Raw genomic sequence first — 14102 nt, 5'->3', positions numbered from 1 at the left:
ATCCACATATTCTTATCGAAATCATTTAATTCGTTTTTATCTACATTATTTAGTTCGATTTTATCCATAATCTTATTCTCATTATTTAATTCCATCTTATCCATATTATTTAATTGTATAGTTACAATTATTATCTTTCATCTCTTTCTTATTTAACACAATATACCATTCATAATAAAATCTTATGATATATATATATATATATATATATATATATATATATATATATATATATATATATATATATATATATATATGTCATAAAGTGTATCTGGTTATTATTAGTTGAAAATACATGTGAAATATTGTTTCACTACTTGGGTTCACTCTTTAATGTATTTAGACAAAATACGTCATATATAGTTTGAGATTTTACGGTCGTTACAATTTTCGTTAAGATTATTTATCCCAAATATTCTTCTATCTAAAAATGTTATTTTATCACCTTTTGATAATTTTCTAACAAGATTTATACAAATATTACATACTCATAATATTTGTCGTACATAATAAATAAGTATTTATATAACCTGTAACCCATATGAAGAACATTAATCCTATTCGAGGATTTTAATTATTGCATAAAACAAATATTTATTATTATGACCCACTTAATGTCTAGCCCTAACTCACAAACGTTACAATTTTCCTCCTCTTAGGATGATTTCGTCCTTGAAATCCTGAACTCAACGAATACATACGATCTTCACTACTCGCTTTTCTGTTTTTTTTTGTTTTTTGTTTTTTGTTTTTTTTTTGTTTTTTATTTTAAAGTAAGAATTATCTCTGTACCATGTGACGTGTAGCTCCCTTCCTTATTGGAAGAAACTTCTAATTGTCATATCTATGATGTAGTATCAATTCTTGTTCTCACGAGTGATCTTCTCGTATTTCACAACCATGGTCTGACCAAGACCACGACAAGCATGAAGCCGTCTACCAATCTACCCGTGTAAAAAATGGTGTAAGAGGGTAATACTAGCAACTACAACGGTTCCTAAACTCAATAATTTATTTTCCTCTTTGCTGGGATGATTAACTTGCCTGTCTTCAATTGATCATCTTGACCAAATCTAAAGCACTTGGACACAAACATAGAAAAAACATCCTTATGCATTATGGCTTGCCAAACGATTATTAAACTCTTTAGACTTCTTAGTTGATACCGTTTCTCAAACTTGCACCCGCTTTTCGTTCTCTGTTGGACCTTCGATCGTAATCTCTAAGTTAAAAACTCCATTCTCATTGCAGAATCCCACTCCTTCTTAAATTTGGGTCATAGACTCAACTCAAGATAAGGTCTTCACTTTTTCTACAAATACAACTGGAATGGTCATATTTGTAAAGACCTTTGATTACATAACACAAAAGACACATAACAAACCAAACTCTTGTCTATAATAGTCAAATACTATTACAGAAGAAACATTCCTTTATGTTCTAATGTGATATAATCACATTATAGTATGTAGCATTTATAGCTACAAGCTTATTAATTTAATAGCGATTATGATACTTCTATTGTTTGCTTCGAATAGATGGTAACGATAGACATGAACAAAACATAATCAATTACTAGCGCCTTGGTAACTTTGTGACTTTCCATGATCCAAGTGTGAGTCATGTGCTTCCGGTAATATAAGCCTCTACTACTATTCACACCTACTCATACCCGTCCCAAGTATTGTCTTGCAGTCCCCAAGTTCTTATTTCCTAAAACTAGAAAACAATTTAACACATATGAATGTGTCCAAATAATCATAAAAAATTCCCTAGACTCTACTAGGACTTCTTCCATGCGTATCTTCAATCATCAATTCTGCTTCAACTCGGTTGGTGGTGGAAATGCCAGATGATGGGATAACTTCAGGGATTACACTAATCTTTATATCATCCCACCAATCGAAGGTGTACTTTGGACATACCATACTCCTCTAAACGTACTGTTATTTTACCAGACGTATTCTAAAGGCAAGATACCACTCTGATGATATCTTCCAGTAGGTGTCATTCACTATCATAAGCCTTCTCATTTCCTCTATTTACTCAATTCTCTACGAGTCTTCACCATGTCGTTATATTCACGGAAGCAAGCGTTCAGTGCATCGATAAGAGAATATAGATAGAGAAGATTTAGATGTGTAATCCTCCTTATTACTCCAAGATGTTACATGCCAGTTCTAATATCATAATTGAATGTTTAGAAATCTGAACACATAAAGTTTCCACATCCGGTCGGCAACAAACCTTAGATCCAATTAAATAATAGGCATCTTCCCTAATTAAGCTAGTGCCTGTGTCTATTTAGGTGTACTTCCTAAACTATATTAGACATATTCCTCATGATCATCGCTAACCATTCTAAGTTTAAGTCTAAAAATAAATCATTATTCGTAGTTTGCTTAAACTAATAATATGATACCAACCGCGACATCCCTAATTTCACGGCCAGGAAAGACTGATTTGTTTATGCTTTATTTGAAAATCAGTGTATCTTTTTTTCTAGAAAATGTTGCGGAATTAGTTCCAAGAAAAACATGATAAATACATTATCAAAGCATTTCCAAAGAAATGTATTTTATTCATTTTAAAACATTCAGATATCATCGTCAATACAGAAACATAAACATAAACAGGCCTTATATTTATTTACAATAGTGATTTACATATCCTTTAATCTCTTAGTGTAATGTAGCTTCGTATCGACACCTGTGATACAAATAAACTGAGTGGGACGCCTTATATTTATTTACAATAGTGATTTACATATCCTTTAATCTCTTAGTGTAATGTAGCTTCGTATCGACACCTGTGATACAAATAAACTGAGTGGGACATGTTGGAAAACCTGGTGGGTACATAGCGATTTAAATCCCACGATGTGATAATATATATATATATATATATATATATATATATATATATATATATATATATATATATATATATATATATCTTTACTATATTATTAAACATATTGCCTATGTCTAGAAAATTAAGAGGTATACATTTTATAAAACCATGTACAATCTATTATGCTAACAATGTAAATGTATACACGCACGTATCATTGTAACGTACGGTCGTAGCTTCTCCTATGTCTACATGTGGAAAACCCTAATATCCTCTACACACTATCAACCGTCGTTTCTTCCAAAAGTTTCTTACAAATCTGTTCCTTCCGCCTCCTTAGTTTCTTCAATCTTTGATAGGCGTCCGTTACCACCACCCACCTAAATTCGTCACTATCGTCACCCTCCCGACGTTGTCATTATCTTCACAGACGTCTGCAGCCCGGCTTCTACTTTATGTCTAGATAGGAAACCCTAACTCTATCTCACTGCCACCATCAAACACTATTAACTAAAAGCCCTAACCCTAGTGTGGCCCCACCATTGCCACTAGACATCGCATACCATCAACTAGAAAAAGCACCCATTATGAACCGATTCCTCATTCCTCTTTGTACCACACCACTATTTCACCGATAGCGAACCACCACCAATATTATGGTATTACACCACCAAATATTTCTATCTCTGTCTCCATCTGCTATCGCATTACTTCTCTTGCGATGAACCCCCACACACTGTCCGCAAATTCATTGGATCTGGTAGTTTTTCAGTTTGCTAAATGCTTCTGTTATTGAATGGAATGAGTATACCAAATTAATTAATCTCTCCAAGCATACATACTACTTTGTTCTGATGCAAAATTTATGATTGTTCATGAAATAATCAAACCAATATTTTAGATCCTTTAATTAATTATAGTTATACTATGGTTGTTCATAAATGAAATGAAAATTATTTTATGTGTTATTTGTTATTGTTATTCAGGAGACACTCAAATGACAGCGAACACGACTTTATATAATGTATTTAACTATTCAAGAGTTTAATTTCTTAAAATTGTGGAGCATATAGCCTAACATCGACGATATCATTAATATTGTTAACAAAATGTAAGCGAAAGATGGATTATCAAAGAGATATGTAATAAGCATCGTGAAAATGTTTCCTAATAAAGATATGTATATTATTTCACAATCTTTACCATATTTTATATGGACATTTGATATTATCAGATTTTGAAAAAAAAAAAAACAAATTTAGTACTTCTTTTTCTATCCGACGTTTTCTCTTCATCATTCAATATGTTTTGATAATTATTTTGTTACGTTACTAACACCCGGTTCCCGAGTTCAACTTAACGAGAGAAAGGAAAAGAAATTTTTGGAAATGAAAAGAAAAAATAATGTGTTCTCGAGTTTTATTAAAGGAAAAAAGATAGAGAGAAATGGAAGGATCACTTCTCTCAAACTCGGGAACACAGAAAGAAAAAATTTTGTTTTCCTTTCCTTTCTCTTGTTTTCTCTCGTAACTTTCTTTTCTCTTCTTTGCTTTTCTTTTGATAAACTGGGGAACAAGATGTAAAGTTTGATCCTTTTTCTATTTCAATTTAGGTTATTTGGATCTGAATGAAATGACAAATATGAAAGCTGGGAAGTACATGCTGTTTTTTCTGTATTTCAACGTGATTTTATACAGTGGTAATGCTTTAAATATTTAACTTATTCTGTTTGATTTTACCCTTTTGTTAGGGTTTACGTCTTTTTCTTTTTTTTACTCATTCAACTTTAAATTAGTAGTAAATAAAGTTAATTTTCTTGTTTATATATATCCTAAGATCCACAAACTTGTCCTGCAAATCTTGATGGTGATTATGATTTGGACGATTCCGCTGAATGGGAAGGGGAATTTTTTCTTTGGATTCCCAAAATCCAATAAAAGGTAATCAACTTAATAACGATAATCACCATTCGAGTTTTTGAAATCTGGAATTTGCGATTAATCATTCATGCTTTATGTTATTGTTTCAGTGTAGGGACACAAAAGCAAAAATCCACTTGCATATAAATGGTATAACCCCAATGAGGAGATTCTTGAAAAAAATATGAAGGTTCTTTCTTGAAAAATTCTACATTTCATGAAGCAAATATATGTTTATTGATATACCAAACGATGGGTAATGAACTATTGATTATGGAATTGGTTATGATAGGACTGGATGCGATTTAGTGTTAATTTTCGGCAAACTTTTCTTGGAACAGATGGTGATCCTTTTGGTGCAGCTACTAAAATGTGGCCACGGGAAGATGGTACTAATTCTTTATCCATGGCAAAGAGAAGAAGTAAGATCAGTTGATTTTATACTACTTTATTTGGTCAAAATTTGGTCAAATGTGGTGTCAACATTATGCTCATTGCTTTCATTTTTGTTGTAGTGAGGGTGAATTTTTAGTTCCTAGAGAAGCTTGGAGTTGATATGTTATTTTTTCATGATAGAGACATTGCTCCGGATGGTGAAACATTAGAGGTAAACATGTTGTATTTTGTAATCATATGTTTTGACTTTGATAATTGATCAAGTTTTTAAATGGAACAGTTCATCGACTTCTTATTATCTTTGTAGGAAACTATTGCAAATCTTGATGAAATTGTGGCTCTAGCAAAAGAACTTTAGGTAATTTCTCATGGTTAAACAAAAAAAAGACTTCTTCGTTAAAATAAAAATAAAAACTTTTTCATTGATTTAAACAAAATATTAAATAATCGGGACTTTCGTATTAAAAAAATATATTTAGGGTTTTATCAAAATATTTCTCAAATTTCTTTTATCAAGACATTAATCCATAAAAAAGGTGTAATATAAACCTCCACCATGCATGTAGCGGGGATGCAAAAACAACTGCATTATACCCCATAAAGGACAAAATTTTGTCCTCTAAAAGCATTTCCAACCTACACTCAAATGCCATTTTTTCTTTCATTTTCTCTCTCATTCTTCTCCAACCCTATCCTATTTCTCCCACTATATTTGGAGATATGAATAGTATTACCCCATATATGGGGTGATACTATTCATATCTCCAAATATGGGGATGAAGTTTCAGTTGTCGGGTTTAGTTCATAATTTTATATATTTATACATTTCTAGTTTATTTTATTTATTAGATTTAGTTTAAATATAATATTTAATATTTATAATATTATGAAATATAATAAATTATATTAATTAATCATAAATATAAATTTTATTTTTATTTATCGAATTCATATAAAAAATGAAATACATATTAAAAATGTGTATGTGTAGTATTTTTATAAATGCATGTATAATATTTATTTATAAGTGTATTATAAATATAATATTGTTTATTTAATATTAATGTAATGAAAAAAAATATAGATTATATATTTGTTAAAACTAAATTAGTAGAATGGTGTGTTTGATAATCTATCTAAGTTGGAATAATAGAATATATTTGAAATATACTTTTTGGGGTTAAAAATGGAGTAAAAAATAAAGTAGGATTGGAGATGAAATACTATTTACCCTATTTTTTACTCTATTTTTGGAGAAAAAAATAATGTGGGTTGAAGATGGTCTTAGAGGACAAAATTTTGTCCTTTATGGGGTACAATGCAGTTGTTTTTGCATCCCCGCTACATGCATGGTGGTGCCACGAGGTTTATATTACACTTTTTTCAAGCTTCATTTGTTTTCAATATATTTAATTAATAATAATAATAATAATCACAATACCTTATTTACAGATTTACCCCTCTATTGTAACTTAATTTACTAACAATTATTTATTGATTTTAAATTTGGGTATTAGTTATTACTATCATTTGAAGAGGCAAATTCAATCCAAAGTTGTTGGCGTTGATGGATTCATATCAAAGTCTTTCCTTGAGCCGCTTAAAGTGGATCACTACCTGATAGAACGTTTAAAAAAATACTGTCAAAAGGTTTATAATTTTTTATGTTATAAACTTTAAATTTTATGTGACATGACATGTCAGCATTATTTACATAACATGTTGTGATGCGTGTTACAGGCGTATAAACGAGTGCTTGAGAAGCCAACTCCTAAAACTAGAGAAGCAGGTGTTACAAGTAACTTGCACTAGTTTGATTCAGATGGCATGAAAAAGAAGTATGGCACCTCTGAACAAAGTAAGAATATCACAAAATGCAATAAAATTTGATGTTTATTTGGTTTATTGATTGTTTTATCCCCTGTTAAGGCTCATGGTTAAGTAAATATACAAGAAATGATTGTTTTAGACTTTTTGGTAAATTTGAGCATTTTGGTTTTTTTTTTTTTTTTTTTTTTTTTTTTTTAGATGAGTTAAAAATGATCAAAAATAACTTTACAACAATATGAAAGTCTTATAATATAATATATATTTATTTTTGGAAAAATAATAGTGTTGACTTTCTTTGGTCAATTTGCCAATTTTTACGATTTTTGTTCTTTTTTTGTCATTTCGACCGGGCTAAAAAGGAACCAAAAAATTAGACTAATTGCATCCTACAGAAATGGTCCGTTGGTGGTTTTTTGGAATATTTCTTGACCATTTCTACATGTTCGGTTAATTTGTTGAGTAAGTTTCATATGATTTGAAATACTTTTGGTAGGGATTTCGATAATTATTATATTCAGTTTTAAAATTTTGAGTATATTTGTTAAGTTTTTATGATTTTAAATATTTTTGATATGGATTTTAATAGGTATTATATTCATTTTTAAATTTTCAAGTATATTTGTTAATGTTAGTATTCATGGTAAGATTTTAATTTGATTAATTTTGGAATGATTATAAATATCCAAAAATACAACATTTTCTATTCTATAATAGTTTATTCCACCTATAAATTTAATATATATTCTTTATTTCTAACTCTCTTAAACATAATTCCACAATTAGGATTTTGGAACGATTGGATCATTGATTTGGAATCAGGAAGACTACGTTATTGCATTGAATACACGAATTCAGGTGCTCTTTACTTCTTCTATCTATTATAACTTCAAGTGTGTCTATAACATTTTTTTTCTTACTTTTTCTGTTTGAAGTTTTTTTGTTTCAAATGATAATATTCTTCTGTCTTCTGTCTAATATGATAAACTTATTCTGTTTGAAATAATAAAATCTTTTGTCTCAAATAATACTTGTATATAATATGTATATATGTGTATGCATTTTTCTATGACATTGTATATATGTGTGATTTGTATATTTATATGTCGGGACATTCAATGCTTGTGTTTTTTAGTTTGAGTGAATGTTTCTTTCTGTTTTTATGATTATAATAATAGAGTCTTCAATTTTTTTATTTTTGTATATGTGCATTTTCATTTTTGCCATTGAATTTCGGTATATATTTCAAGAGAATATACTTTTTTTTTTCATTTTTACTATTAAAACCTTTTTTATATAGGGAAAATTTCATTCATATCCTTCTAAACTATAAATATTACTTCAATATCCTTATAAATTTAGATTTTACGTATATATCCACCTAAACCAATAAAAAATACGTTTATATCCAAAATCATATTTTAATTAGATTTATATTAGTTTAATATTTAAAAATTATATAAAACTAATAACTATATATAACTTTATTTGCACAATAAATTCAAAACCTAATCAATTAATAGCAGATTATGCACAATTGAAAGGAAGATTATGTAATTATAAGGTCAGACGGAGTAGGGTGAGGGAACCAATCCCGCACCGTGGGTGCGGGAAAGGAACCACGGGAAGCATCTGAGGGGAGAGAGTCTCTCTCTCTCTCTCTCTCTCTCTCTCTCTCTCTCTCTCTCTCTCTCTTCCAACCATTGGCCAATGCATTTTTTTTTCTTTTTTATACTCAAACAACTATATAGCCGTTAACATATATATATATATATATATATATATATATATATATATATATATATATATATATATATATATATATATATACATATACATATATATATATATATATATATATATATATATATATATATATATATTCTTTTTCCTTCCGCTTTCTTAATCTATAAATACTCAAACATTTTATCATTTTTTAAACCATAATCTATATTTCTCTATATTTCTCTTTAAAAAATATTACTCAAAATGTCATCATCTTCATCATCCGATTCGACGGCAGTAGATGATGCTAAGTTTATCGGTTCCGTCATGGCAAAAACGGTTGCATACTATGAAAACCGACTTGGTGAAACATCACGTGCACAACCTAACCTAAGAAAGTCGCCGTTATGTAGAAATCATGAAGCCAGACACAATCGTCTTATAGAATATTATTTTGCAGATGACGCCGTCTACGCTGTAAAGTTTTCACGTCGGTTCCGGATGAGTAAGAAACTATTTTTACGTATTGTTGGTGATTTGGAAGGCCGTTTTCCATATTTCCAATGGAAAATGGATGCAAGGGGAAAAAAGTGTCTCTCCCATTCAAAAATGCACGGCTTCAAGTTCTGCAAAGCGATCTGTTTGGTTTACGGGCAACAATATTTGCGCAAACCAACTATCAACGATATCCACCAATTGTATACGGTGCATGAAGGCAAACATGGATTCCTTGGAATGCTAGGTAGTATCGATTGCATGCATTGGAGTTGGTCATTATACCCCAACGCATGGCGTGGTCAGTACATGAGAGGCGACCACAAAGAGCCAACGATCATTCTAGAGGCTATCGCATCACATGATCTTTGGATATGGCATGCATTCTTTGGTCCAGCTAGTGCAAACAATGACATCAACGTGATAGACCAGTTGCCTGTATTCAATGATATCTACCTTGGAAAGTCACACGATGTACCTTTTCAAGTAAATGGGGTAGCATATAAGCGTGGATACTATCTTACTGACGGTATATATCCTCCCTTGTCTGTTTTTGTGAAATCGTTTACATGTCCTAACGACACGAAAAGGAAAAAGTTTAAAGAGACGCAAGAGTCAGCTAGGAAAGATGTGGAGCGAACATTTGGTGTACTTAAGAGACGTTGGCAAGTACTAACGGTCGGGGCAAGGTCATATGAGGTGAAAAGGTTACAACACGTAATGTATGCATGTATCATATTGCATAATATGATTCTTGAAGACGAAGGAAGAGTCATATGCCGATACAACGAAAATGAAGTTTTGCCAAATGTCGAAGGAGTAGCCGTTGGTACACAAGAGTATAGGGTGAATAAAAGAGAAGTACACAATCGCGACCTTCATCAGGTCCTTCGTGCTGATTTGGTGGAGCACATCTATAGGGCTCATATTCAGCCCCCACAAGAGTTATCTTACAATGATGATTTGTTTGACGAACCAGACGAGGATTCTGATATCTTCGTCAAAAGTGAAGATTCCGACAACGAGAGTGATGCTGGGGAGAATGATGCAGATGATCAACGCGAGGACGAAGACGATGATTCCGAGTGACGTATCTAGGTTTAAATAAAATTAGGATATTAATTAATAATTTTTACAGTTTGTTTGATTTTTTTTTTTTTTTTTTTTTGCGGTTTTTTTTCTACTTATTTAAATATTATGGTTAATGTAATTTTTATTTTACTTAATGAAATGTTTTTTAATTTTAATTAAATTTTGTGTTTGATATTAATTTAAAAATTATAAATAAAAAAATTAATTTTATTTAAAAAAAAAAAAAAAAAAAAAAGTAAGGAAAAAGCTTCCCTTCCACTTCTTGGCTTTTAGGTGAGGGAAAAGAGAGTGATGGAAAGAAGGGTATGGTCCACCAAAAGTAAGAAGGGTATGGTCCACCAAAAGTAAGGGAACCATATCTCCCACTCCTTCCGGTCTAATTCATTAGAATAGAAGAAAGCCAATTTGCAGAGCAAGAACACCTATTATGTGTGAAGAAACTTGCATTGAAGGTTGGCAAAATCGAATATTTCTAGGTTAAGATCCTATTAAGAAGTTTCTTGATTTGCCAATATGTTCTTTTCGTGAATTTGATGATTATTTGTAGGAATTGTGTCAAGAGAGTAATCAAACAAAATGTGTTTCGCATAACACGTGATAATATTGGTAAATAACTTATTTAGATTTTATTAATGATACTTGGGGAATTTGGACTCAAACATTCCGATTAGGTTTCATGTCATATATCTAATAGATATATGGTAATATTTCTAATTTACTTTTCATAACATTCTTATAGATAAATTAATAATATTTTGTTTTATGAACATCATATTACTTAACAAATTGTCTTGTTTCTTAATTTTTTAATAGCAAACTTAATCTACGGCTAAACTTATTTATATTGTTTAAAAGAATAACTTACTAGGAAAGTAAATGTTCATTATGGTTTCTATTTTAACCAGACCTTACTAGGAAAGTAAATGTTTATTAGGGTTTCTATTTTAACCATTTCAAAAAAAAGTAACATTTAAGTTCAATTTTGACAATTTTAATCAATCACATATTACTTTAATTTTGTAGAATCATGAACGGTCACATTTACGTTGATGTATTTTCATTGCTACTAAACTTCCATTTGTGGTATATTTTAACACCCGATCGTGTGTATTTCATTTGGAGATACATAAGATGAAACAAATTCTTCATTGTACTCATTGATCAAAATGTATGTTTAAAGAACTATTTATATCTTATTTTCATTTTCATAATTTATTATAAGAATTTTGTTTATAAAAATATTAAATTTTCAATTAGAGAGAGAAATTGGTAGCATTTGTTCCACAATAGATGATGCGTTATATTTATGGAGGGAATCTATTCGGTGGTGTTTTCTCTTTAAACCATTTCCAAATCGAACCAACCCATGCTGCGTATCCAAGGTACGAAGAATATAGTTTATTACGTGGTGATTTGATGATTAGGATTGGCAATAACACGTAGTTTGATCGTTTGACCGATGCTATCATATCATGGTTTCCGGTTTTTCCATGGTCCCCTCATTTAAAAGTTTAATAGAGGATTGAATAGAGAGAAAAATGATGATCGGTAAATTTAATAATTTATATATATTTTTAGCATTGTGTTTTTACAATAATAACAAGTTATCCTTTTAATAATCGATATTTTTAGATATTGTTGGAAAAATCATCAAAGGCAAGCGAAACTATTCCCGTTACTTTGGTTTATTGATGTTAACTTCGTTCACTTTATATCTCCAAGATGGGTCGTACGTGTTTATTATTATTGTTGTTGTTCGTATTATTATTATTATTATTATTATTATTATATATATATATATATATATATATATATATATATATATATATATATATATATATATATATAGTGAAGTTACAATTTTTTTGGTAGAATTAGTCCTTGCACTTTGCTCCCCATTCTTTACCTATTTTGATATTTTTGGTCTTTGCAATCAATATTTTTACATTTTTTAGGAACCTTTTAATATTTAAAGTTTGGCCACAAAACTTTAACGGTTTGTTAACTTTGATCTATTTTCTAAATTCTTACCCCTTTAATTTTTTAGCCGTTTTGACACTTCTGATCCTTGCAGCCAAAACTTTTATATTTTTTAATAAAAACATGAAAAAATGGTATGGGGCAAAGCCCGAACTTTTCATCATTGCACTTTCTACGTCTGTCATATTTATCGATTCGGAAACAACATTGAAAGCTTCTGGCTCCGCGTAGCGGGGGTAACCTTTCTAGTTATTATTATTATTATTATTATTATTATTATTATTATTATTATTATTATTATTATTATTATGTATATTACACTAAAACAAAATTAGATGACTTTAGAAATATTTGATTATAAATAGCGGAAGTATAATAAAGATGAAACTATATATAACCGACCGAATACATCATCAGATTGTGAACACTTGCTATGTGATAAAGAGAAAATATATAATATTTGTTTCTCGAACGATATTGGTTCATTTGGATTCAAGTAATTTTTTTTATATATTATAATACTTGTAGTGATATTAAAATAAATAAATCAATCCGTTTTAATAGTTTTTATCTTATTTTCAGTGAACATTTTGATTTCAACTAAATTAACCAACATAGAGTTCCAACCAAGGATGCTAGAAGCATTTAACATCATAAATATGCCTAGAAGAATATTTAATTCCATGTGAGACATTTGGTGGTGTTTTTTTTTTTTTTGTGAAGTTTTGACAACTTTTAGGGGTGTGTTGGTTTTAGAGTTGATCTAAATTAATGTTAGAGATATGGTGGTGAATTATGTGTGGTTTATTTTTCTTGTGTTGCCTTTTGACTTGATATATAATAATTGTTGGATATCTATGAAAAATTTCTTTTAACGATATATTAGTTTCTTCTATTGTGTTGTTGGATTATAAGTTTTTAGTATAGTTAATTATTTATTAAGGGCTGTGTTGCTTTCTGAAAAAGTAAAAATATTAATGTTAAAATCAAATTTAATGATTTTTCCGACAACAAAATAGTTTCATGTAAGAATATTTTGTTGAATTAATAAGCATGCATATAGTTGTTCATGTTCAGATCAGATATACGAAAAGTTTTTACTTTTAAAATTGTTATCGTTCATTCCAACACGTCACACCATGCTTTAAGCTTTTGGTATCGTACAATTGTTTATTGTATTTTTCAGGTTATAGTATTTATTACACTTTTATTCGTGTGAAACACACATACATGACTACTAAATCACATGGTCTACATTACAAAATGTTACATTCTTGATGATACAATATGTGTTTATTCTTAACATTTCTATTATAGTGTGCAATGAGGACAATAGATAAGGGACACGAAAACTGTGATTATTCCCAAAACGCGATATATATAGAAAATGGTATGTCATTTATATGAATATATATTTTCATTTATAATATATGAATATTATCAAAATAACATATTTGTAGAAAATCGCAAAAGATACAATAGAAACTATTATGCATGAAAAAAGGAGAAAATCAAAATGAGAAACATAGCTAACAGTGAAGGATGTAGTCAAGCTACAACACTCACAAGTTGCACTACAATAGAGAAAAACGAAACAAATATCAATGAAGATTCCTCTGTGAGTATTATGAGTGCAGCTCAGAGGACCAATACTTATAATAAAGAATATTATCAACGAAGAAAGGAACGAACTATGATGACAAAAAGAAGAGTATACGGCTTTCAGGAGGATCCATATGATTTTGTTTACGAAAAAAGTCGTATGGAACATCGTATATTAAAGGTTCAAGACCCTTGTGTTTATTGTGGAGCAAA

General features: G+C 29.7%; 1 protein-coding gene across 1 annotated transcript; it reads left to right on the top strand.

Annotated features, from left to right (window-relative positions):
• The first annotated feature begins 8984 nt into the window (after positions 1-8984).
• LOC145029966 (uncharacterized) lies at positions 8985-10304 on the top strand. Its single transcript, XM_078978411.1, has one exon. The coding sequence runs from the start codon at positions 8985-8987 to the stop codon at positions 10302-10304; it is 1320 nt and encodes a 439-aa protein (XP_078834537.1).
• The last annotated feature ends 3798 nt before the right edge of the window (positions 10305-14102 follow it).

Source organism: Lactuca saligna, chromosome 2, assembly GCF_052625555.1.
Source record: "Lactuca saligna cultivar CGN05327 chromosome 2, ASM5262555v1, whole genome shotgun sequence".
Taxonomy (NCBI): domain Eukaryota; kingdom Viridiplantae; phylum Streptophyta; class Magnoliopsida; order Asterales; family Asteraceae; genus Lactuca; species Lactuca saligna.
The sequence above is the reverse complement of the archived record's forward strand: the minus strand, read 5'-3'. Positions and strand labels throughout refer to the sequence as shown.

Excerpts from the sequence above, each read along its gene's own strand:
- LOC145029966 (XM_078978411.1), top strand. The coding sequence starts at position 8,985 with ATGTCATCATCTTCATCATCCGATTCGACGGCAGTAGATGATGCTAAG.